General features: G+C 47.1%; 1 protein-coding gene across 1 annotated transcript in view; it reads left to right on the plus strand.

Moving 5' to 3' along the window:
- Positions 1-22,379, plus strand: part of LOC131188357 (transducin-like enhancer protein 1) — a 98,848-nt gene that overhangs the window by 62,576 nt on the left and 13,893 nt on the right. Inside the window, 7 exon segments of the mRNA XM_058163583.1 lie at positions 5,250-5,351; positions 6,921-6,965; positions 7,639-7,797; positions 16,161-16,293; positions 19,295-19,476; positions 19,565-19,644; positions 21,158-21,407. Of these exon segments, the coding sequence (XP_058019566.1) occupies positions 5,250-5,351; positions 6,921-6,965; positions 7,639-7,797; positions 16,161-16,293; positions 19,295-19,476; positions 19,565-19,644; positions 21,158-21,407 (951 nt within the window).

A 22,379-nucleotide genomic window follows, 5' to 3' on the forward strand; every position in this document is an offset into this window, starting at 1 on the left:
AGAACCCAAACACTAAGTACATATTTGATGGACATTACCTTACAGATGACCCCCACCCTGTTAAAGATCTTGGAGTTTTCATATCCAATGATCTAAGTGCCAAAGCCCACTGCAACTACATCGCAAAAAAGGCTCTGAGAGTTGTAAACCTAATCTTGCGTAGCTTCTTCTCCAAAAACACTACACTGCTAGTAGACAGTAGACTTCGCGGAGTTAGCACAGTGCAGGGAAAAGCCTCCTGCTCACTAAACGTTTTGCAAGTTTTTTCCTCCCACCCTAATTTGTTTGTCGTTTTCCTCGGCAAGTAAATCCAGGAGGAACCTTTGGCTTGGCTTTACCGCTGTAGAGGGCAGGGGGCCTTCAGGGGGGGTCCGAACTCCTTCTGTTGTAGGTGCTCCATTCTTGCACTTCACTTGATTGGAGGCGCTGACCTCTCCTCTCCACGGAGCTCGTCTCTGCAGCCTTTCCACACCCAGGCACACCAGTCCCATTTCGTGAATGAAATATGGAAAGGGTGGCAGGCTTGTTTGTTTTACAAGTCCCGTTGATGGAACTGTGAAAGGATGGGTCCTTTTGTTTCTTGAAAAGGGATTTAAGGCTGTGCTTGGAAAAAGCTCTCTGTCTTATAAGCCGGGACTTGCTTAATAGTGAGATGGCCAGCATATAAATATAATAAAGAAATAAGTAAAGAAATTAAAAAAATTCTCCTTTCTCCTTCTCTTTCCTTTCCTTTCCTTCTCCTTCTCTTCTCTTTCCTTTCCTTTGTTTTCCTTCCCTTCCCCCTTCACTTTTCATTCCTTTTCCCTTTTTCTTCCCTGCCCTACCCTTCCTCTCCCCCTTTCCTTTCCTTTCCTTCCTTCTTTCCTTCCCTTCCCTTCTCTTTCCTTTCCTTTCCTGTCCTTTCCTCTTCCCTTCCTCCTTTTCTTCTCTTCCCTTCTTCCCTTCCCTTTCCTTCTGCTTCTCCTTCTCTTCTCCTTTCCTTCCCTTTCCTCTTCCCTTTCTCCTTTTCTTCCTTCCTTCCTTCCTTTCTCCTTTCTCCTTTCCTTCTCTTCTCTTCTCTTCCCTTCCCTTTCTCCTTTTCTTTCCTTCCCTTCCCCTTCTCTTCCCTTCCCTTTCCTCTCCTTCCCTTTCCTCTTCCCTTCCCATCCCTCTCCATTTATGTCCCTTCTATTCCTTACCCTCTTTCCTTTCCTTCCCTTCCCTCTCTTCCTTCCTTTCCTTTCCCCTTCCTCTTCCCTTCTTCTTCCCTGCCCATTAATTCCCCTCCCCTCCCCTATTCCTTCCCCTTCCCCCTTCTTCATCAATTCCTTTTCTTTCTCCTCCACTTTATCTGACTCTTTTAAGTTTCCTTTTCTTCCTTCCTTCCCTTCCCATCCTCCCTTCATCTTTCTTTTCTTTCTCTTTTCCTTCACATTCTTTTGCTTTCTCTGCTTTGTTACAGCTATAGCACCCCAAGTCGTGCAGAGATGTGCTAGGCTAGGCATGTGCAGTTCCTGCTAGTCATCCGTTTGGTCTCCCAGAGGCTACTCTTAAGTCAAAAGTGATTCGCGTGGGAGAAGCTTTAAACTTTAAACAGACCTTTCAAAGGTTTACAGATTCTGCTAAAGAAATAAAATACACAATCTGATGCACATTCCAGCCCCTTTGCACTCCTAAGACCCGAGCACGTAAATCTAGAATTGTACTTTTACCCCAGTTGCTCAGTAGAGCAATTCACTCCGCACAGTAAGTGTAGATTAACAAAATACAACTGTTAAAATAAGGGATGAGCTTGTTCATCCACGATTAGCTTAATACAGTATGCCCTGGGAACTCACCCATAATGGGATGGGATGGGATGGGATAGGATAGAATAGAATAGAATAGAATAGAATAGAATAGAATAGAATAGAATAGAATAGAATAGAATAGAATAGAATAGAATAGAATAGAATAAGGAAGGAAGGAAGGAAGGAAGGAAGGAAGGAAGGAAGGAAGGAAGGAAGAGAAGAGAAGAGAAGAGAATAAGGAAGGAATAGAATAGAATAGAATAGAATAAGGAAGGAAGGAAGAGAAGAGAAAAGAATAAGGAAGGAATAGAATAGAATAGAATAGAATAGAATAGAATAGAATAGAATAGAATAGAATAGAATAGAATAGAATAGAAAACAGAGTTGGAAGGGACCCTGGAGGTTTTTTTTTTAAAATCTGAATTTATATTCCGCTTCTCCGAAGACTCAGGGCGGCTTACACTGTGTCAAGCAATAGTCTTCATCCATTTGTATATTATATACAAAGTCAACTTAATTGCCCCCAACAATCTGGGTCCTCATTTTACCTACCTTATAAAGGATGGAAGGCTGAGTCTGGGCCTGGTGGGCCTGGTGGGACTTGAACTTGCAGTAATTGCAATCAGCTGTGTTAATAACAGACAGACTTAGTCTGTTGAGCCACCATAGGCCCTGGTTGGTCTTCTAGTCCAACCCCCTGCTTAGGCAGGAAACGCTAGACCACTTCAGACAAATGGTTATCCAACGTTGTCTTAAAAACTTCCAGTGTTGGAGCATTCACAACTTCTGGAGGCAAGTCGTTCCACTGATCAATTGTTCTCACTGTCAGGAAATTCCTCCTTAGTTCTAAGTTGCATCTCTCCTCTATTAGTTTCCACCCATTGCTTCTTGTTCTACCCTCAGGTGCTTTGGAGAATAGCGTCTCCAAATCATGCTTCTGGTGCAGCATTTCTCAACCTCGGCAACTTTTAAGACTATGGTTCCCAGAATTCCCCAGCCAGCACTGCTAGTCATTATTCTGAGACACTTGTTACCTCCCTCAGAATTGTAAAATTGAAGGGGAACCATAAAGATCATCAAGTCCATCCCGCTTCCTACTGAAGGGCAGGGGTCTCCAACCGTGGTGACTTTTAAGACTTATGGACTTCAACTCCCAGAATTCCTCAGCCAGCTTCCCAGGAATTCTGGGAGTTGTCACCAACGTCGGATACCCCTTTTTCTTTCAGAAGTAAAGTAAAGATCATTAAGTACTCCGCCATGCTGGCTGGGGAATTCTGGGAGTTGAAGTCCACACATTTTAAGGTTGAGAAATACTGCTAATTTAGTACAGGTAGTCCTCAGCTTACAACCACAATTGAGCCCAACATTTTTGTTGCTAGGTGAGACATTTGTTAAGTGAGTTTTGCCCCATTTTGCGACTTTCCTTGGCACAGTTGTTAAGTGAATCACTGCAGGATCTGGTTTCCCCATTGAATTTGCTTGTCAGAAGGTCCCAAAAGGGGATCACGTGACCCCGGGACACTGCAACCGTCATAAATGTGAGTCAGTTGTCAAGCATCCAAATGTAAATCATGTAACCATGGAGATGCTGCGACGGTCGTTAAGTGTGAAAAACCTAAGTCATTTTTTTTTCCAGTGCCATTGTAACATCGAAAGATCATTAAGTGAACTGTTCTAAGTCGAGGACTACCTGTACTGAATTGATTGCAAAGTTCTCAAATTCTTTCTCAGATTTTTTTCTCCACCAGCCTCGCTTTGCTTTGTTTTAGGGATTGAATAAATTCCTTTCTCCTCCTGTCGCACTGTGAAGCAGTCCCTAAGCCTGTCCCAAAGGTGTTTTTTTCAAGAGACAACTGGACTTTCTGGCTTTTCTTTGAAGACGTTTCGCTTCTCCTCCAAGAAGCTTCTTCAGCTCTGACTGGATGGTGGGGAACGGAAGGATTTCTACTCCTTGCGAACAGCTGGCCATTTGCATCCTTTTAGAGAGTCGTTGAGGCCACTTGGAGGTTTATCTGTGTCCTCAGAGTCACCTGAGTGGTGCAAATGGGTGTGGAGCCTTCTTGGACCTGTGTTGTAGACTGGAGATAGATGATGTATCCCTCCTCCTCTGTTGAGAGGAGGAGCTGTTAGTTGCAAAGTCGTGTCTGACCCATCGCGACCCCATGGGCAACGTTCCTCCAGGCCTTCCTGTCCTCTGTCCTCTGTGTTGTAAATGTTGTACCTTGATGAACGTATCTTTTCTTTTATGTACACTGAGAGCATATGCACCAAGACAAATTCCTTGTGTGTCCAATCACACTTGGCCAATAAAATTCTATTCTATTCTATTCTATTCTATTGTATTCTATTCTATTCTATTCTACCATCCTCTGGAGTCCATTTAAGCTCACACCGACTGCTCCAGTGACTCCATCCAGCCCCCTCGTTCTCTGCCGTCCCCTTCTTCTTTTGCCCTCCATCGTTCCCAGCATTCGGCTCTTCTTCAATGAGTCCTTCCTTCTCATTAGGTGGCCAAAGGATTTGAATTTCATCTTCAGGATCTGGCCTTCTAAAGAGCAGTCAGGGCTGATCTCCTCTAGAATTGACCGGTTGGATCGCCTTGCAGTCCAAGGGACTCGCAGGAGTCTTCTCCAGCACCAGAGTTCAAAGGCCTCAATTCTTTGGCCCTCTTTTGAGAGAGGGCTGTTCAATTTTGACATAGTTGGCCTCTTTGACCCCTCTTTCAAACCAACCTCCAAGTAGCCTCAACGGCTGTATAAAAAGAATATAAAAGACCAGCTGTCTGCAAGGAGTATCAATCCTTCCGTTTCCCCACCATCCAGTCAGAGCTGAAGAAGTAAACTCCACGATGTAAAAAAGATGCGGAGACTCTAGAAAGAGTGCAGAGAAGAGCAACAAAGATAATTAGGGGACCGGAGGCTAAAACATATGAAGAACGGTTGCAGGAACTGGGTATGTCTAGTTTAATGAAAAGAAGTACTAGGGGAGACATGATAGCAGTCTTCCAATATCTCAGAGGTTGCCACAAAGAAGAGGAAGTCAAGCTATTCTCCAAAGCACCAGAAGTCAGGAGAAGAAGCAATGGGTGGAAACTAATCAAGGAGAGAAGCAACTTAGAACTAAGGAGAAATTTCTTGACAGTGAGAACAATTAATAAGTGGAACGACTTGCCTGCAGAGGTTGTGAATGTTCCAACACTGGAACTTTTTAAGATAACCATTTGTCTGAAGCGGTGTAGGGTTTCCTGCCTGGGCAGGGGGTTGGACTAGAAGACCTCCAAGGTTCCCTTCCAACTCTGTTGTTATTATTATTAAGCTTCTTGGATGAGAAGCCAAACGTCTTCAAGGAAAAAAAACGAAGGAAGTCCAGTTGCCTCTTGCAAAAAGCACCTTTTTGGGGCAACCATGACCTGGATGGCTGAGAATCTCCCTAGACAATCTCCCAAGGTTACGTCCCTTCGTCCTTCTTTCTCGTCTGCAGAGCTCTTTAATGCTGTCGAACGGAGAAAGGATGCGAGCCATTTCGGATTACTTGAACAGTAGCAAAAAAAGGAAGACGGAAAAAGAATACGGCACGGATTATGTGAGTGGCTGCCCTTTTTTTGGAGCAAGCAGGCTTTGGGAATGAGGGTTGGGTGGAGCTGAGCTTCTTCTCTGTAATCCAGATGTTTTGCAACTGGGTGACGGAGTCGGATTGTGTCATCCGTTGCCTAATGTCGCTGCGAAAACCTGGATATTTTTCCTCCCTTTCTAAAACTTGTAGCCCAGATGAAGATATAGGTAGACCTCGGCTTATGACCACAACCGAGCCCGAGATTTCTGCTGCTAAGCGAGACAGTTGTGAAGTGGGTTTTGCCCCATTTTACAACCTCTCTTGCTACCGTTGCTAAGTGAATCACCGCGGTTGTTGTTAGGAAGGCGGTTGTTAAGTGAACCTGGCTTCCTCATTGAGTGGGCTTGTCAGAAGGTTACCAAAAGGTGATACTGCGACCGGCGTAAGTACAAGTCAGTTGCTAAGGGCCTGAATTTTGATCACATGACCTTGGAGATGCTGCAGTGGTCATAAGTGTGAAAAACAGTCATTAGGTCACTTTTTTCAGTGCTGTTGTAACTTTAGACGGTCACTAAATGAACTGTTGTAAGTTGAGGACTACCTGTAGCCTATTGCAGGGGTCTCCAAACTTAATCCCCCCCTCCCCAAGAGACCCCAGAAGTCAAGATGGGCTCCAAGGCAGGGGTCTCCAACCTTGGCCGCTTTAAGACTTGTGGACTACAACTCCCAGAGTTCCTCAGCCAGCTTCGCTGGCTGAGGGATTCTGGGAGTTGAAGTCCCCAAGTCTTAAAGTTGCCAAGGTTGGAGACCCCTGGCCCATTGGACAGGTAGTTCTCACCTTAAAACCACTCGTTTAATGATTGACGTTACAACAGAACTGAAAAAAAAAAGTGACTTATGACCAGTTCTCATACTTACGACTGTCGCAGCATGCCCATGGTCACACGATCAAAATTTTGGCAGCCAGCCACCAGCATATATTTAACATTTTATATATATTTATATATATTTGTTATATATATATATTTACGAAATGCATTTGATATGGTTGCAGATCATATGATCGCCATTTTCAACCTTCCCAGACATCTTCCAACCAGCAGAGACAGTGGGGGCGGGGGGGTAAAACTGGATTCGCTTAACGACCATATGATTCACTTAAGAACTGTGGTGATTCATTCCCTCAATGACCACGCGATTCGCTTAACTGCAGGGATTCGCTCACCAACCGCGTGATTCACTTCAGAGCTGATGTGTTTCAATGAACAACTGTGGCAAAAAAAAAAAAAAAAAGGTTATAAAAAACTCACTTAACGGCCGCATTGCCTGGCAAGGAAGTTCCGGTCCCAATTGTGGTTATAAAGTCGAGGACAAAATCTTGGCTGCTCTTCTGCAGGTTGCTCCTTTAAACTGGAGCTCCTGTTCCAATGAGCCACGTGTCGACTCATCAGTTTTCACTCTCACTCCCCCCCCCCCCGGCACTCCCCCCCCCGCACCCCCACCCCGGCACTCACCCCCCCCACACACCCCGGCACTCACCCCCCCCACACCCCCCGGAAATAAATCTGTTTTTCTGCCCTCCCTTTTCATTTCTTTCAGGGCAGCGATGGGGAGAAGAGTGAAGACAACTTGGTGGTGGATGAGGTTTGTGTTACTTTTATATAGAGATAGAGATAGATAGATAGATAGATAGATAGATAGATAGATAGATAGATAGATAGATAGATAGATAGATAGATAGATAGATAGATAGATAGATTCAGCCGGTTCGGGAGAACCGGATGTTAATTTTAATCTGGTTCGCTGAACCGGTAGTTGCAAGGACTGGATGACCCCACCCGCCCACCCCCTCCCAGGAGTCTCCACCCAGCCTGTTTTGGATGCCAGTTAAGTGCAGGGGCCACGCGGAAGCTTTGGGAGGGCAAAAAACGGGCCTTCCGGAAGTCCGGAAACGGGCCCATTTTCAGCCTCCGGAGCCCGGGGGGGGGCATTTTCATCTTCCTGGAGGTTCGAGGAAAGCCTCCAGAGTCTGGGGAGTTAAAAAACGCCCTCCTCCCATAGCGCAGGAAGCCGAGTAGGCCACGCCTACCCGGCAACCGGGCAGAGAACCGGTTGCTAAAATTTCTGAACGCCATCCCCGCTTCAACTCCCAGAATTCCCTTGTTGGGTCTGTGGTGTTCTGGGAGTTGAAGTCTACAGTGGCCACGATTGAAGAACACTGAGGAGGGAGGGGGAAATGCTGAAATATGAGGGGACGGGGGCAGAAAACAGGGAGATGAGGAAGATTAAAACCTAACCTCTGTTCCCTCTACCGCAGGATCCTTCTTCGCCCCACAGCGTCCAGTCCTTCTCCTCCCGAGAAAACGGGGTCGATAAAGCCACCCTGCACCGGAAAGAGCTGGGCCACCACAGCCCCACCTCCATGGCGTCTTCCAGCAGTGCCTCCCCAACTCGTCCCACCAAGGAGGTGGCCACAGTACGTCACGAGGAGGGATGGGTTCCTGGGTGTGCAGGTGTGGGGGTAGTGTTGTGGCTCCGGGCCCCGAACATGTCCTCATGGAGGAGAGTGATTCGGAGAGTGAGGGAGAGGAGCCAGCAAGGCCTCCCTCGCCAGGACCCTCCTCGCTGGCACAGCTCCAAGTTCCAGCTGCAGGCCAGGAGGAGGAGCTGACAAGGCCTCCCTCTCCTGCACCCTCCTCCTCTCTGGCAACGCCTCAAGTCCCAGCTGCTGACGATCAATCCTGGATTGATCCGAGGCAGTGACAAAAAGATAAGCATGCGCAGCAAGGAAAAGGTTTGGCAGGCTCAGAGATTGCTGAGTCACTGACCCACACCCCACAAGGTATAAAAGTGGGTGGAGCTGCCATGTGGCCCTTGTGACGGACAAAAAAGCTACCAAGGGTGCACTGCAGCTCGATTGTTGGAGGGTTAAAGGACTTTGTCAGTGAGTTTTGGCAACGGATCTTGGACACGAGATAACGGACTCAGAACTTGGCAGGCCTTTGCACAGTCACTACCAAGTATTTCCTCAACTAAGGAAAATCAGGTTTGTAGCAAATAAAAAGACTGGGAGACACGCGTCTTTGCGTTTGCTCTGTGAAGTGGGGAGGGGGAACAGAACAGGTAGACTACCACTTCCATCATGCCCGGGCAGTGGTGGGCTGTCCTTCCACATCGTGCAATAGCATCCCTGTTGGATATTAATTTTCATTTAACGCCCGGTGCCTCCCAGATGTTGTGGGACTACAATTCTCAGAAGTCCTTGCTGCCTGGGAAGGTTGGAAGGGCTGGATTCATAAATGGGGGGGGGTGCAGCTTGGAGAGGGGGCTGGGTCCTTGGTTCTCTCTGGTTGTTTTTCTTGAAGATGTTTCATTACCACACTAGGTAACCCCATCAGTGTTAGAAGGGAGTAGGGTTTGTAGAGTGGTGGCGGAAGGCAGGCAGGCAGGAAGGAAGGAAGGAAGGAAAAGAGGAGGATTGTGGGATCTTGTCGTGTCCCACTCCTCCGCTGATGGCCGGGTCAGGGAAATCCGAATCAGGTGTGCCTCTGCAGCTCTGCCAAAGTCCTAGCAAAGTCCTCAGGGCAGGCAGGAGACCAGAAAGTGACTTCAGCAAGATATGTTTAGACTTTGCCTGACTCAGAGAATGCCAGAAAGCAGGTCCTTTATATAGGCCATGGGGTGTGGCTCCATGACTCAGCACTTATCCAGGCCTGCCCCTCCCTTCCTTCTGACGCCGCCGCCTATCAATTCTTCTGAAGTGAGGGTCACTCCAGTTGGCAGCTGTTGGTAATTGACCTCCCTCAGGCTCACATGCTGTGGGGGAGGGGGAGGGGTCTAGTTGCTCCGTTTGCCTGGGCATGGAGCCAGAGCTGGGGGCTGGAGGTATTTCCTCCTCTTCAGTCTGTCTGGGCATGGAGCCAGGGCTGGGGCCGGGAGGCATACTAGGACATTCCTCCGTGTTCGGAAGCAGATAAGAAGACCCCGGCTGAGGTGAGATTGGACGAGACACAACAGGAAGGAAGGAAGAAAGGAAGGAAGGAAAAGAGGAGGATTGTGGGATCTTTCGTGCTCCCTGAACTTTCAGATCTGTTTCATTTCCCAACTAGGTAACGTCATCAGTTCTAGAAGAGAGTGGAGTTTCTAGAGAGGGAGGAGAAGAGGAGGAGGAGGAAGGAAGAGAGAAAGATTGTGAGCTTGATTGTTCAGACCAGGGGTCTCCAACCTTGGCAACTTTAAGACTTGTGGACTTCAAGTCCCAGAATTCCTTAGCCAGCTTGCTAAGGTTGGAGACCTCTGGTTTAAGACGTTTCACCAACCAACTAGGTAATACCATCAGTGCTAGAAGTGGGTGGTGGTTTTTTCCTCATTTTATATTCTAGTCTAGCGGCTTGCCCTGTCAATGTTGGTGGGAATGGTCTTGGTGATTCCTTAATTAGGCTGTGGTTTATTGCTGGCTTGTTTGGCAGTTGTTTGATCTGGGTATTGTTCACTTCTTGATCGTTGGTCTGATGTTAATCTGTGCTTATCTGGTGGTTGATTGCTGGTGGGAAGGTGTTTTGGTCTTTTTTTTTTCCCTCTTTGTTTTTTTTGATTGTCCCTTTCGAATGGCGTGTAGATGTTGTTTATCTCTACGTGCCTGTTGATGGCCCATTTGTCTGACTGCCAGGCTTACAGGAATTCTGTAGCATTTTTGGACTTGGTCTAGCATGGTCACGGTTTCCCAGTTGGAGAAGGTAGCTTTTCACATCTAGATCTTCCATTAGATCAGTGTTTTTCAAAGTTAGCAATTTTCGAATGGGTGGACCTCAACTCCCAGAATTTAAATAAATAAGCAAAGTCCATTGGGAGAACTAGATTCACTTAACAACCGGCTGATCCACTTAACAGCCACATTCAACAACCGCTGTAAAAATGGTTGGAAAATCAACGGCTGCCCTGGGATAGCTCGCTTTACGCACCGATGGAAATTCTGATCCCAGTGATGGTCATAAGTTGAGGACTAGCTATCCTGTAGTCCTGGGCAGTGGGTGTGGCCAAGCAGCCTGGATAGCTCCCATTGGCCAGGCTGAAGGTTCTCTTTAAGACCAGGAGGGCGGGAGCAAGAGGTCGGCCATAGGGTGTTCACCAGCTACAGGTAGTCCTTGACTTACGGCCAAAATTGAGCCCAAAACGTCTGTTGTTAAGTGAGACATTGGTTACGTGGGTTTTGCCCCGTTTTATGAGCTTTCTTGCCTCGGTTGTTAAGTGAATCGTTGCGGTTGATAAGTCAGTAACCGGGCTATGAAGTGAATCTGCCTTCCCCCTCGACTTTGCTTGTTGGAAGGTCGCGATAGGGGATCGTGTGACTCGGAGACACGGCAACGGCCATAAACAGGAAACCAATCGCCAAGCGTCTTTGAGTTTTGATCACGTGACCCACGGGGATCCTACAAAGGTTGTAACTCTGAAAAAGGGTCCTAAATTGCTTTTTTTTTTTTTTGTCAGCGCCGTTGTAACTTGGAACGGTCTCTCAATGCATTGTGGTAAATTAAGGACTGCCTGTACGGCGAAGCCCAATTTCATAGCGAGCTAGAAGGACGTTCGGCAACAGCTGTTTTCTGCTCCATCGCCCTTCCGTAGCTTGCAAAGACAGAAAGGATGTGGGTTTGTCAGAATCCCTCCCCGAACATCAGGGCTGGAGGGAGGCGTCTCTCCAACGACGCTCTGGGGACCCTGGAAGCTTTCCAGATCCTGATTTTGGCACCGGCTGCTGCCAACAGCTGCAGGAAAGTTTGGGGAAGCCGGCTGCTGGATTTTCCACATGTGAAGACATATCGGACTTCTCTACACACACACGTGCGCGCACACACACACACACACACACCTCCCTTGCAATCCTCCTCACCATCCCCCTTCTCGTCTCTGGCAAGATGCCCCAAAAGGCCTTCCAAAACCGAAGCTTCTGCCGTGGCGAGAATGCTAATTTCTGGACAGCCTTTTATGAAGATCCCTGTTCCTTTTCCTTTTCCTTTCTCTATTTCCTTCCCTTCTTCCTTTCCTTTCCTTCCTTTCCCTTCCCTTTCATTCTTCCTTTCCTTCCCTTCTTCCTTCCCTTCCCTTCTTCCTTTCTTTTTCTTCTCTATTTCCTTCCCTTCTTCCTTTCCTTCCCTTCCCTTCCCTTCCCTTTCATTCTTCCTTTCCTTCCCTTCTTCCTTCCCTTCCCTTCTTCCTTTCCTTTTCTTTCCTTTCCTTCCCTTCTTTTCTTCCTTCCCTTCCCTTCCTTTCTCTTCCCTTTCCTTCCCTTCCCTTCTTTTCTTCCTTTTCTTCCCTTCTTCCTTCCCTTCCTTCTTCCTTCCCTTCTCTTCTTCCTTTCCTTCCCTTTCCTTCCCTTCTTTTCTTCCTTTTCTTCCCTTTCCTTCTTCCTTCCTTCCTTCTTCCTTCCTTTCCTTTCCTTCCCTTTTCTTCCTTTTCTTCCTTCCTTCTTCCTTCCCTTCCTTCTTCCTTTCCTTCCTTCCTTCCTTCTTTTCTTCCTTTTCTTCCTTCCTTCTTCCTTCCTTCTTCCTTCCTTCCTTCTTCCTTCCTTCCTTCTTCCTTTCCTTCCCTTTCCTTCCCTTTTTCTTCCTTTTCTTCCCTTCCCTTCTTCCTTCCCTTCCCTTCTTCCTTCCCTTCCCTTCTTCCTTCCCTTCCCTTTTCTTCCCTTCTTTTCTTCCTTTTCTTCCCTTCCCTTCTTCCTTCCCTTCCCTTCTTTTCTTCCTTTTCTTCCCTTCCCTTCTTCCTTCCCTTCCCTTCTTCCTTCCTTTCCTTTCCTTCCCTTCTTTTCTTCCTTTTCTTCCCTTCCCTTTCCTTTCCTTCCCTTCTTTTCTTCCTTTCCTTCCCTTTCCTTCCCTTCTTCCTTGCCTTCCCTTCTTCCTTCTCTTCCCTTCCCGTTTTTGCAACAACTTAAATTTTACTGTGTTTCTTTCGTCCTCTGGATTTTATTTACCATGCCTTACAACTAGCTGTTGTAATTTCCTTTTTACCACATTCAGATGTAGTTCAGCTTTTGTTTATGGGCCACTAAGGTAGTCCTCCCTTTACAACTGTTTGTTTAGTGACCATCCAAAGTTACAACGGCACTAAAAAAAGTGACTTAGGAGCGTTTTTCGCACTTAGGACGGTCGCAGGCATCCCTGTGGTCACGTGATTTACATTCCATTCAGGTGCTTTACCACTGACTCACATTTATGACGGCTGCAGTGCGTCACGTGATCTCCTTTTGCGTCCTCCTGACGAGCAAAGTCAATGGAGAAACCAGATTTGCTTAACAAATTTGGCACGAAAGATCGTAAAATGGGGCAAAGCTCACTTAACAGATTTCTCACTTAGCAACATAAATTCCGGGCTCTAATTGTGGTCGTAAGGCAAGGATTACCTGTAGTTATCATTAAAAGAAAAGAAAAGCCTCTGACGATCAGGCAACTCAGCTGGGATCGCCAGAGGTGCCTTTTAAAAGCATTTTTTTTACAACCTCTTCGGCCGAAGAGGTTGTAGAAAAAATGCTTTTAAAAGTTAAATACAAAAAAAAATGTTGGCCACGCCCACCCAATCACATTAACACCCCCCACCACCACCAAGCCACACCCACAGAACCGGTCGTAACAAATTTTACATCTGGCTGTATGGCACCCGAAGCGAAATCCATTAAAATGATTTTACAACACGCATGTTAACGTTCTTGGCAAACGTCCAGTCCCCCCCCCCGTCCCCCCCGGGGTGAAAAACAACATCATCTCCTGCTTTAGGGTGGTAGGAGGGGTTTTTTTTCCCCCCGTTTTCTGGTTTTTTGTGGTTTGTTTGTTTTTTTAAATCATTTTAACGCTTTCTAACAGATTTGGAGGCATGGCTTCCTTCCTTTCGTAGAAGTGCGCTTTGTTTTCCTGGCGTTAGGAGATAAATGTGGTCCGGAGGCAGAGTCCGCTATGTGATATCTCTCTCTGCAGATATGTGGAAGATCTGTATTGCAAGGATAAAAAGCGTCACCCGGACTCTTTGAACGCAAGCTGTGTTCAAGGTCACAGTCTGAAAAACAGGCTGTTCTTCTAGCGGCGGTTTCTCACCGCATGTTACCAAGGACGTCTCGACGCCCACGTTTCAACAATGCGGCGTGGCCACAATTGTCTGCCGAGTTCTCAGTATGGCGACACTTATCTTATAGATCAGGGGTGTCAAACTGGATTTCTTGGAGGGCCAGATAAGCATTGTGGTTCTCCTCCTCGGGCCGGCCAGGGGTGGGGGGAGACGGGACGGACGCCTCCTGTAGCACCCTGCTGGCCAAAACAGGGGCCACCCAGGGTTGAAATCCAAACCGATTTGCTACTGGTTTGCTGGCGGCGCATGTGCGCCGCGCGCCAAACTCATGCTGCGTGCGCATGTGCAGTGCGCTCCAAATGCGCGCTCTGTGCATGCGCACATGCGCAGTACGCACCAAAAGGAGGTTTGGGAAGGTAAGTAGAACAGCGAGGGGAGGCTCAGCTGTGGTGCACAATTTAGCTTCACTAGAAAGCAGGATTTCTTGCTTTTTAGGAATGCTAAACTGCGCTGCACAGCTGATTCCTCCCTCCCTGTTCTACGTATCTTCCTGTCGTGTCCCACCCCCCACTCTGACGCACGAGTCAAAGAAGTCCGTGGCAAACTTGGCAACGAAGCCTCTGCAGCTTGCCAAGTCCCTTCGAGGTTTATCAGGGCAGGCAGGAGTCCAAGTTGTGACTTCAGCGATAGAGTCCGATATCAGCAAACTAGCTAAGACTTTGCTTGACTCAAGGTTGGAATGCCAAAAGCAGGTCCTTTATATAGGCTGTGGGGTGTGGCTCCATGACTCAGCATTTATCCAGGCCTGCCCCACCCCTCCTTCTGCTGGCGTCGCCTCTCAGATCTCCGGAAGCGAGGGTCCACCCACTTTGAATTGTCTTCAGCTGGATTTGCTGTCAGTAATTCCAGCACCTGGCTGGCTTCCTCTGATGGCTGAGCCAAAGGAACACACGCCCATATGAGTGAGGTTTATCGGGCTTGTTCGTTCACTCCTGGCATCCTCTCCGGGCATGGGGCCAGAGCCGGGGGCTGGAGGCATGACAGGCCGTTCATCTTCATTATCAGACTCGGAGTCTGATAACAGGCCCGGTTGGAGACGGAAGAGGCCCGGCTGAGGAGAGGAGGGAGGACGAGTCACAACACTTCCCAAGCCTCCTTTTGGTGCGTGCTGCACACGCATGCATCCACAATACGCACCCAAAGGAGGTTTGGGAAGGTAAGTAAAACAGCGAGGGGAAGGCTCAGCTGTGGCGCGCGATTTAGCTTTGCTATAAAGCAGGAAATCCTGCTTTCTAGCAAAGCTAAACTGCACGGCATAGCTGATCGTCAGAAATACTAGTTCGGAGGAACCGGTAGCCTTTTTTTAACTATTTATCACTACCAGTTCGTCCAAACCGGACTGAACCGGTAGCATTTCACCCCCGGGCCACACCCCCTCTCATTTTGGCCGGCAGAGTGCTGCAAGGGGCTGTCCAGGCTGAAAAGGAGATGTGGGGGGCCCACGTGCTCCCCCCTCCCGTGCCCCGTTTTGGCTGCCAGAGGCACCATGGGCCAATCCTTTGCAATTTCCAGGCCGGATGCAGCCCGTCAGGCTTGACACCCCTGTTACAGGTGGTGCTAAACTTACAAATGTTGTTTTAGTGATCGTTCGAAGCCACGATGGCATTTTAAAAAATTGACTTATGTCTGGTCCTCGCACTTACAACCGTTGCAGCATCCCCATGGTGACTTGATCAAAATTCAGGCACTGGGCAGCCGGCATATATTTAAAACAATTGCAGTGTGTCCCAGGGCAAGGGTCTCCAACCTTGGTCCCTTTAAGACTTGTGGACTTCAACTCCCAGAGTTCCTCAGCCAGGTTTGCTGGCTGAGGGACTCTGGGAGTTGAAGTCCACAAGTCTTAAAGGGACCAAGGTTGGAGACTCCTGTCCCAGGGTCATGTGATCAGTCAACCCATCAGGATAAAGCTGGAAGGGACCTCGGAGGTCTTCTAGTCGAACCTCCTCCTCAAGCAAGAGATCCTATACCATTTCAGACCAGTGACTGTCCAGTCTCTTCTTGAAAACCTCCAGGGATGGAGCCCCGTTTATGACCTTCCGAGCCGGCTTCTGACCAGTAAATTCAAATTTGACCGCACAAATTTGATTTAGTTTTTTTTTTTTTAATAAATCAAGTTTTATTTATTTATTTATTTTCTTCACACACTTCCACATATTTTATGAACAGAGTATTGGCTACATATCATATCTTCTACAATTTGTCTTAACCAAATACATTTTACTTAGTTACAAACTTCTGCCAAAAGATTCTTTTTTCATATGTTTTAATCATATCTTAATATTTCTATACTTATATCATATCTTAATATTTCTATGCTTATAAACAACATCTTCTTTTACCCTCAAATTCTAATTTCTCCCTTTTTAATCATATATATTCTCTTTCAACTTTTCTGATAATTCATTCTCCTGCTATATTTAAATATGTTCGGGGTTGCCTCCAAATTTGATTTAGTTTGATGAAACTAAACAATTTCCCGCAGGAAAGCGGTAAATTTTGCCAAAATCATTTATTCGTTCGTGCAGTCATTTCTGATGTTCCAACTGACCCTGGGTAATATATAGCTTAATATAAAAAACCACAAAATATAAACAAAAATAGACAGGAAGAAATGCAAATGATTTTGGGGGTTGGCGTTGCCCATGGAAAGCTGAGGGGTCAAATAAAAAATAAATAAGCATTTTATTTTATTTTCTATTTTCATGTAAATAAATAAGCAGTGTTTTGCAGGTAGAGAAAGCAGTCACCCCCGGTTTGAAGTCTAACACCCCAAATTCCCAAGGGGAAGGAAACATGCCCGGATCTTCTGGCACCCTCTCCCAGTTCCGTCCAGGAGTAACGAAGCAGACGGTGGAATCACTCGGTAATCATCTTCATTTAACGACGCCGTAATCCCTTGCGGGGCAGAGCCTGGGCAACTGAATGGAGCTAGCAGAGTGTTTTAATGGCCGGATGCTTTTCCTGTTGCCAATGCGGAGTTTTCTCATTGTGCCCCAGAGAGAAAAATATCTGCCTCTATCTAGGATCGAACTCACAGCCTCCTGATTGTGAGGCGAGAACTCCATCTCTAGGCCACCGCACCACCACCTGGAATCACTTGGTAAATGAGGATGGTGAAAAGGGATGCTGGAAGTGATAGAATCAGGTTTAGGGCAAGATTATTCCTTGCTACATTTCTTAGGCATCTCCCAGCATTGAGAAAATTAGCACACACTTGCTAGGTTTCTAACTGCGGGGTGAGTAGGAGCTGGTAATAGAATCCCTGATGAAAAGCAAGTGCAAAATTTTAGAATCGGAGGAATGTCTTCCCACCTCATCCCAACCCCTAACTAACTCTCTCCAGTTTTCTAAATGTTTTTTTTTTAAGTTTTAACCCAATTAGATTAACATTCCGATTTATAATTTTGATTTCTTTTTTCTAACCAATCATATAGTTTGTTCCACACTTTATAGTATTCCGATTCTTCCCTTTCCTTAATTTCCAGCGTCATCTTATCCATTTCTCCACATTGTAGAATTTTTCGGATTATTATTTCCTCTCCTGGTACATTGTTTTGTTTCCATCCATAGGCGACAGCGATCCTTGCTGCCGTTAATATATGAAATATTAGATATTGTAAAGATTTGTATATTTGGGGGTTGATTATTCTTAATAAATAGAGTTCTGGTTTAAATTCCATTTTTAATTGGGTAATTTCCTTCAACCAATTTTTAATTTTTCGCCAAAAATGTTTTTATCTTGGGGCACATCCATCACATATGGTGGTATGTGCCTAGTTTGTAACCACATCTCCAACAATTCGGTGGTAAATTTGGGAACATTTTGGCCAATCTCGCTGGTGCCAAGTGCCATCTATGGAACATTTTATACAAATTTTCTTTATAGGCTACTGCTGAGTTGGTAATAGAGTTCCTGATGAAAAGCAAATGCAAAATTTTAGGATCAGAGGAATATCTCCTCACCTCATCCCAACCCCTAACTAACGCTCTCCAGTTTTCTAAACATTTTTTAAAAAAAAAATAACGTATGATTGCTTTGTGAATTCTTAAAGAAGCCAAAATGAGTCATCAATAGTTGTGGAGTCAGCAGTATAACAAATCTTACAAAAAGCGGGCAAATTTTCACACTACCCCTGGGTGTAGAAGAAATGTACTTTTTGGGGCAAAAAAAATAAATAAATCTGAAGCCTGGAGAACTCGGGAAAAAAGTGAAAGAAGTTTCCCAACCCATGAAAGATTATTTTTAAAAACTTAATAAAATTGCCATATGGACTTTGGTTTTCTGGCCATCAGATGGATGAAGAAAAATCTATTGTCCTTTTAATAGTCTATCGTTTTAAAAAAACAGCCAGTATTGAGAAATTTTCTTGCTCCTGTTTCACAAATTTCTGTGTCCATCATAAGGGACTAGAAACTTAAAGCAATTGCCATTGGATTAAAAGAAGAGTTGCAAAGATTTTTTTATTTTATTTTTTTGTGGCAGGAAGTCACCACTGCAGGGCTGTTAAGAAGGCAGTAAAAAAATAAAAATAAAATGGAGGACCAAGGTTATCTGAAGGAAGATGTGAAACTGATGAAAGGACAGTTTTAAAGCACTCCTGTCAATAAGCTCATAAAAATTACTAGCTGGCTAAAGTGGTTGGCCAGAATGTTAATTGGCTTAGAGTGTAAAACTTGCAGCTTATTTATTTTTTAAGGTTGGGCCTGTGAGTGTGGGTGAGAGAGCGAAAAGAGAGTTAAGTTGAAATGCAGGCCTGCCTTTTAAGGCTGAATTTCTCAACCTCAGCAACTTTAAGAGGTGTGGACTTCAACTCCCAGAATTCCTCAACCCAGATCTGTGGACTTTAAGCTCCCAGAATTCCTCAGCCCAGATCTGTGGACTTCAACTCCCAGAATTCCTCAGCCCAGATCTGTGGACTTCAACTCCCAGAATTCCTCAGCCCAGATCTGTGGATTTAAATTCCCAGAAACAGATTTGTGGATTTAAACTCCCAGAATTCCTCAGCCCAGATCTGTGGACTTTAAGCTCCCAGAATTCCTCAACCCAGATCTGTAGACCAACTCCCGGAATTCCTCAGCCCAGATCTGTGGACTTCAACTCCCAGAATTCCTCAGCCCAGATCTGTGGACTTCAACTCCCAGAATTCCTCAGCCCAGATCTGTGGACTTTAAGCTCCCAGAATTCCTCAGCCCAGATCTGTGGACTTCAACTCCCAGAATTCCTCAGCCCAGATCTGTGGATTTAAATTCCCAGACCCAGATTTGTGGACTTCAACTCCCAGAATTCCTCAGCCCAGATCTGTGGATTTAAACTCCCAGAATTCCTCAGCCTAGATCTGTAGACCAACTCCCAGAATTCCTCAACCCAGATCTGTAGACCAATTCCCAGAATTCCTCAACCCAGATCTGTGGACTTCAGTTCCCAGAATTCCTCAGCCCAGATTTGTGAACTTTAAGCCCCCAGAATTCCTTAGCCCAGATCTGTGGACTTCAACTCCCAGAACTCAGCCCAGATCTGTGGATTTAAATTCCCAGACCCAGATTTGTGGATTTAAACTCCCAGAATTCCTCAGCCCAGATCTGTGGACTTCAACTCCCAGAATTCCTCAGCCCAGGTCTGTGGATTTAAACTCCCAGAATTCCTCAACCCAGATCTGTAGACCAACTCCCAGAATTCCTCAGCCCAGATCTGTGGACTTGCAACTCCCAGAATTCCTTAGCCCAGATCTGTGGACTTCAACTCCCAGAATTCCCCTGACTGGCTGGGGAATCTTGGGAGTTGAAGTCCATATAGTTGCTAAGACAAGGTGAATTTGAAGCAGTTGGGACAAATGAACGAGAGGCTCTTCTCTTTTCGGTTCCAGCTTTGAGCCTTCGGAATCCACTCACCGTCCAGAGCTCCTATCAAGCCGCTTTTAACGTCGCCCATGTTTCAGTCAACGGCGACATGGTGGGCACCGGAGCCTACGCCGGGCTGCACCTGGTTTCGCCCCAGCTGAACGGGGCCGCCGTTGTGGGGACGGGCAGCTACGGGCGTTCCCCTTTGGTGAGTCTATGGAGAGAAGCCCCCTTGAAGGGGAGAGTGGGTAGGGGCTTCCCTGGTGGTATTAACCGGAGTCCCTCTGTCCTTCTAGGTAGCTTATGATCCTCACGTGCATTTGAGGGCTTCCAGCCTTTCTGCAGGAATGCAAGCCGGCATGTCTCCTGCCAAGCCGTAAGTGTGTGCAGGAGTTCCACAAAGTGACCCCTTTGGGAGGCGGGGAGGGGCTGAATCAAGCCCCTGCCCCCATCTCTGGGATGATGGTCCTGGACAAAATGGACGGCAAAAATTGCGAACTTCCCTTCTTCCCTTCTCTCTTTCTTTCTTTTACCTTCTCCCTTCCCTTCCTTTCCCTCTTCCTGTTGTGACCTAGGCCCAAGTCGTTATTACCAGGCACAATCAGTCCTAAACAAAACGTATTTTATTAGAACAGCTGGGAATTACTTCATTCTCAGCTTAGTCCAAATTAAATCCAAAACAAAGTCCTTCAGAAAAAGTCCTTCGGCCTTATCGCAAACCTTTGTTTTCTTTGGCACCGTGCCAAAGGCTTTTCTTGGCAAAGCCCCAGGAAGTTCAGAAACAGAAGACCCTGACCGTTGCAAATGTAGCAATGGTGCTTTCCTACAAAGAGCCCAAGAGCCGTTGCTGGTCTCTTAAAGCTTATGGGAGGGGCCAATCATCTCCTGGCCTTACTCCTGAGTCGTCCCTTTTGCTTTAGCTGCTCCTGCCTTCTGGCAGCTCTGCGCATGCATGCACTAGGAACAGGCTCCTTCTTTTCCTCTGCCTCTCTGCTGTCCGCCTCTGGAGGCTCCGGAGTCTGCGCATCACTCCCAGATGATCCTGGCCCCATCTCTGCCTCTGATGAAGAGCCCTTGTCCGGGCCTTCCCCTGACTCCAGGACTGGCCCATTGTCCTCCCCAGCCTCCTCACTGTCCGACTCCGCTGCTAGCTCCACAGGCTGCCGGCGGACCACAACACCTCCCCTTCCCTCTTTTCTTCCCTTCCCTCTTTCCTTTCCTTCCTTTCCCCCTTCCCTTCCTTTCTCTTCCCTTTCTCTGCTTTCCCTCTTCCCTTCTCTCTCTTTCCCTCTTTTCTTCCCTTCCTCCTTTCTTCCCTTCCCTTCCCTTTCCCTCTTTTCTTCCTTCTTGCCTTCCCTTGTCCTTCCTTTCTTCATCCATCCAGCTACTGTTAAAACTGCTCTTAATGTTGCTGGGGGTGGGGAGGGGTGGATTTTAAACATTTTAGCCAAGATCCAGAGCAGGGGTCTCCAACCTTGGTCCCTTGAAGACTTGTGGACTTCAATTCCCAGAGTTCCTCAGCCAGCTTGGTCCCTTGAAGACTTGTGGACTTCAACTCCCAGAGTCCCTCAGCCAGCTTGGTCCCTTGAAGACTTGTGGACTTCAACTCCCAGAGTCCCTCAGCGAGCAAAGCTGGCTGAGGAACTCTGGGGAGTTGAAGTCCACAAGTCTTCAAGGGACCAAGGTTGGAGACCCCTGATGCAGAGAGATAGAAATAGCAGGAGTGGAATATCAAAAGCGTGGAAGATCCACGCGGCCAACAGTTCTGAGCTTCAAAGCGCTTGGCTTAATATCTGATCTCGCCTTCCAAATGTTGCTTGATTGCAGCCGCTCAAGCGGCCCTTTATGGGTTGCCTGTGTAAGTGAGCCTTGTCTGTCCTCCCACCCAGAGCCTATTCCTTCCACGTAAGCGCTGACGGGCAGATGCAGCCGGTGCCCTTCCCTCCCGACGCCCTGATCGGCTCCGGCATCCCACGCCACGCCCGCCAGCTCCACACGCTCTCCCACGGCGAGGTGGTCTGTGCCGTCACCATCAGCAATTCCACCCAGCACGTCTACACGGGGGGCAAAGGCTGCGTCAAGGTCTGGGATGTGGGGCAGCCGGGCACCAAGACCCCCGTGGCGCAGCTGGACTGCCTGGTAAGCGAAGCAGGAGCCTCCCTGCATGGTCGGGTGCAAACGGTGGAATGGGTTGGATTTTATGATGTTCCTTCCCCAGTACTTTTTTTTTTTCTTCCCTCCTTCTCCTTGCTTCTGTCTCTTCCCTTCCCCATCTTTCCATTTCCCCTTTCCTTCCTTCCTTCCTTCCTGCCTGCCTGCCTGCCTTCATTCATTCCTTCATTCCCACCCTCTTCTCTCTTCTCTCTCCTTCTTTCCTTGTCTATGCTTCCATCTCCTGCCTGCCTTCATTCATTCATTCATTCATTCATTTCTCCACTTTCCTTCCTTCTCTCTTTTTCCTTCCCTTCTTCCTTCTCTTTCCCTTTTTTCCTTCCTTCTTTCTTTCCTTCCCTCGCCTCCCTTCCATCTTCCTTTGCTCCCACCCTCTTCTCTCTTCTTCTTTCCTTGCCTATGCTTCCATCTCCTTCCTTCCTGCCTTCCTTCCTTCATTCATTCATTCATTCATTTCTCCACTTTCCTTCCTTCCCTCTCCTCTCTTTTTCCTTCCCTTCTTCCTTCCCTTTCCCTTGCTTTTTTCCTTCCCTCGCCTCCTTTCCATCTTCCTTTGCTCCCACCCTCTTCTATCTTCTCTCTCCTTCTTTCCTTGTCTATGGTTCCATCTCCTTCCTTCTTTCTTTCCTTCCTGTCCTCCATCTCCTTCCTTCCTTTCCTCCCTCCCTCCCTCTCTCTCCCTCCTTTTTGTTGTCCCCATCTCCTTCCTTCCTTCCTTCCTTCCTTCCTCCCTCCCTCCCTCTTTCCTTCCTTCCCTTCCCCTCTTTCTTTTCCTTCTCTTCCTTCACCTTCTCATATTCCTTCCTTCCTTCTTCCTTCCTTCCTCCCTCCCTCCCTCTTTCCTTCCTTCCTTCCCCACTTTCTTTTCCCTTCTCTTCCTTCACCTTCTCATATTCCTTCCTTCCTTCCTCCTCCCTCCTCTTTCCTTCCTTCCCTTCC

Source organism: Ahaetulla prasina, chromosome 1 (genome assembly GCF_028640845.1).
Source record: "Ahaetulla prasina isolate Xishuangbanna chromosome 1, ASM2864084v1, whole genome shotgun sequence".
Classification (NCBI taxonomy): Eukaryota; Metazoa; Chordata; class Lepidosauria; order Squamata; family Colubridae; genus Ahaetulla; species Ahaetulla prasina.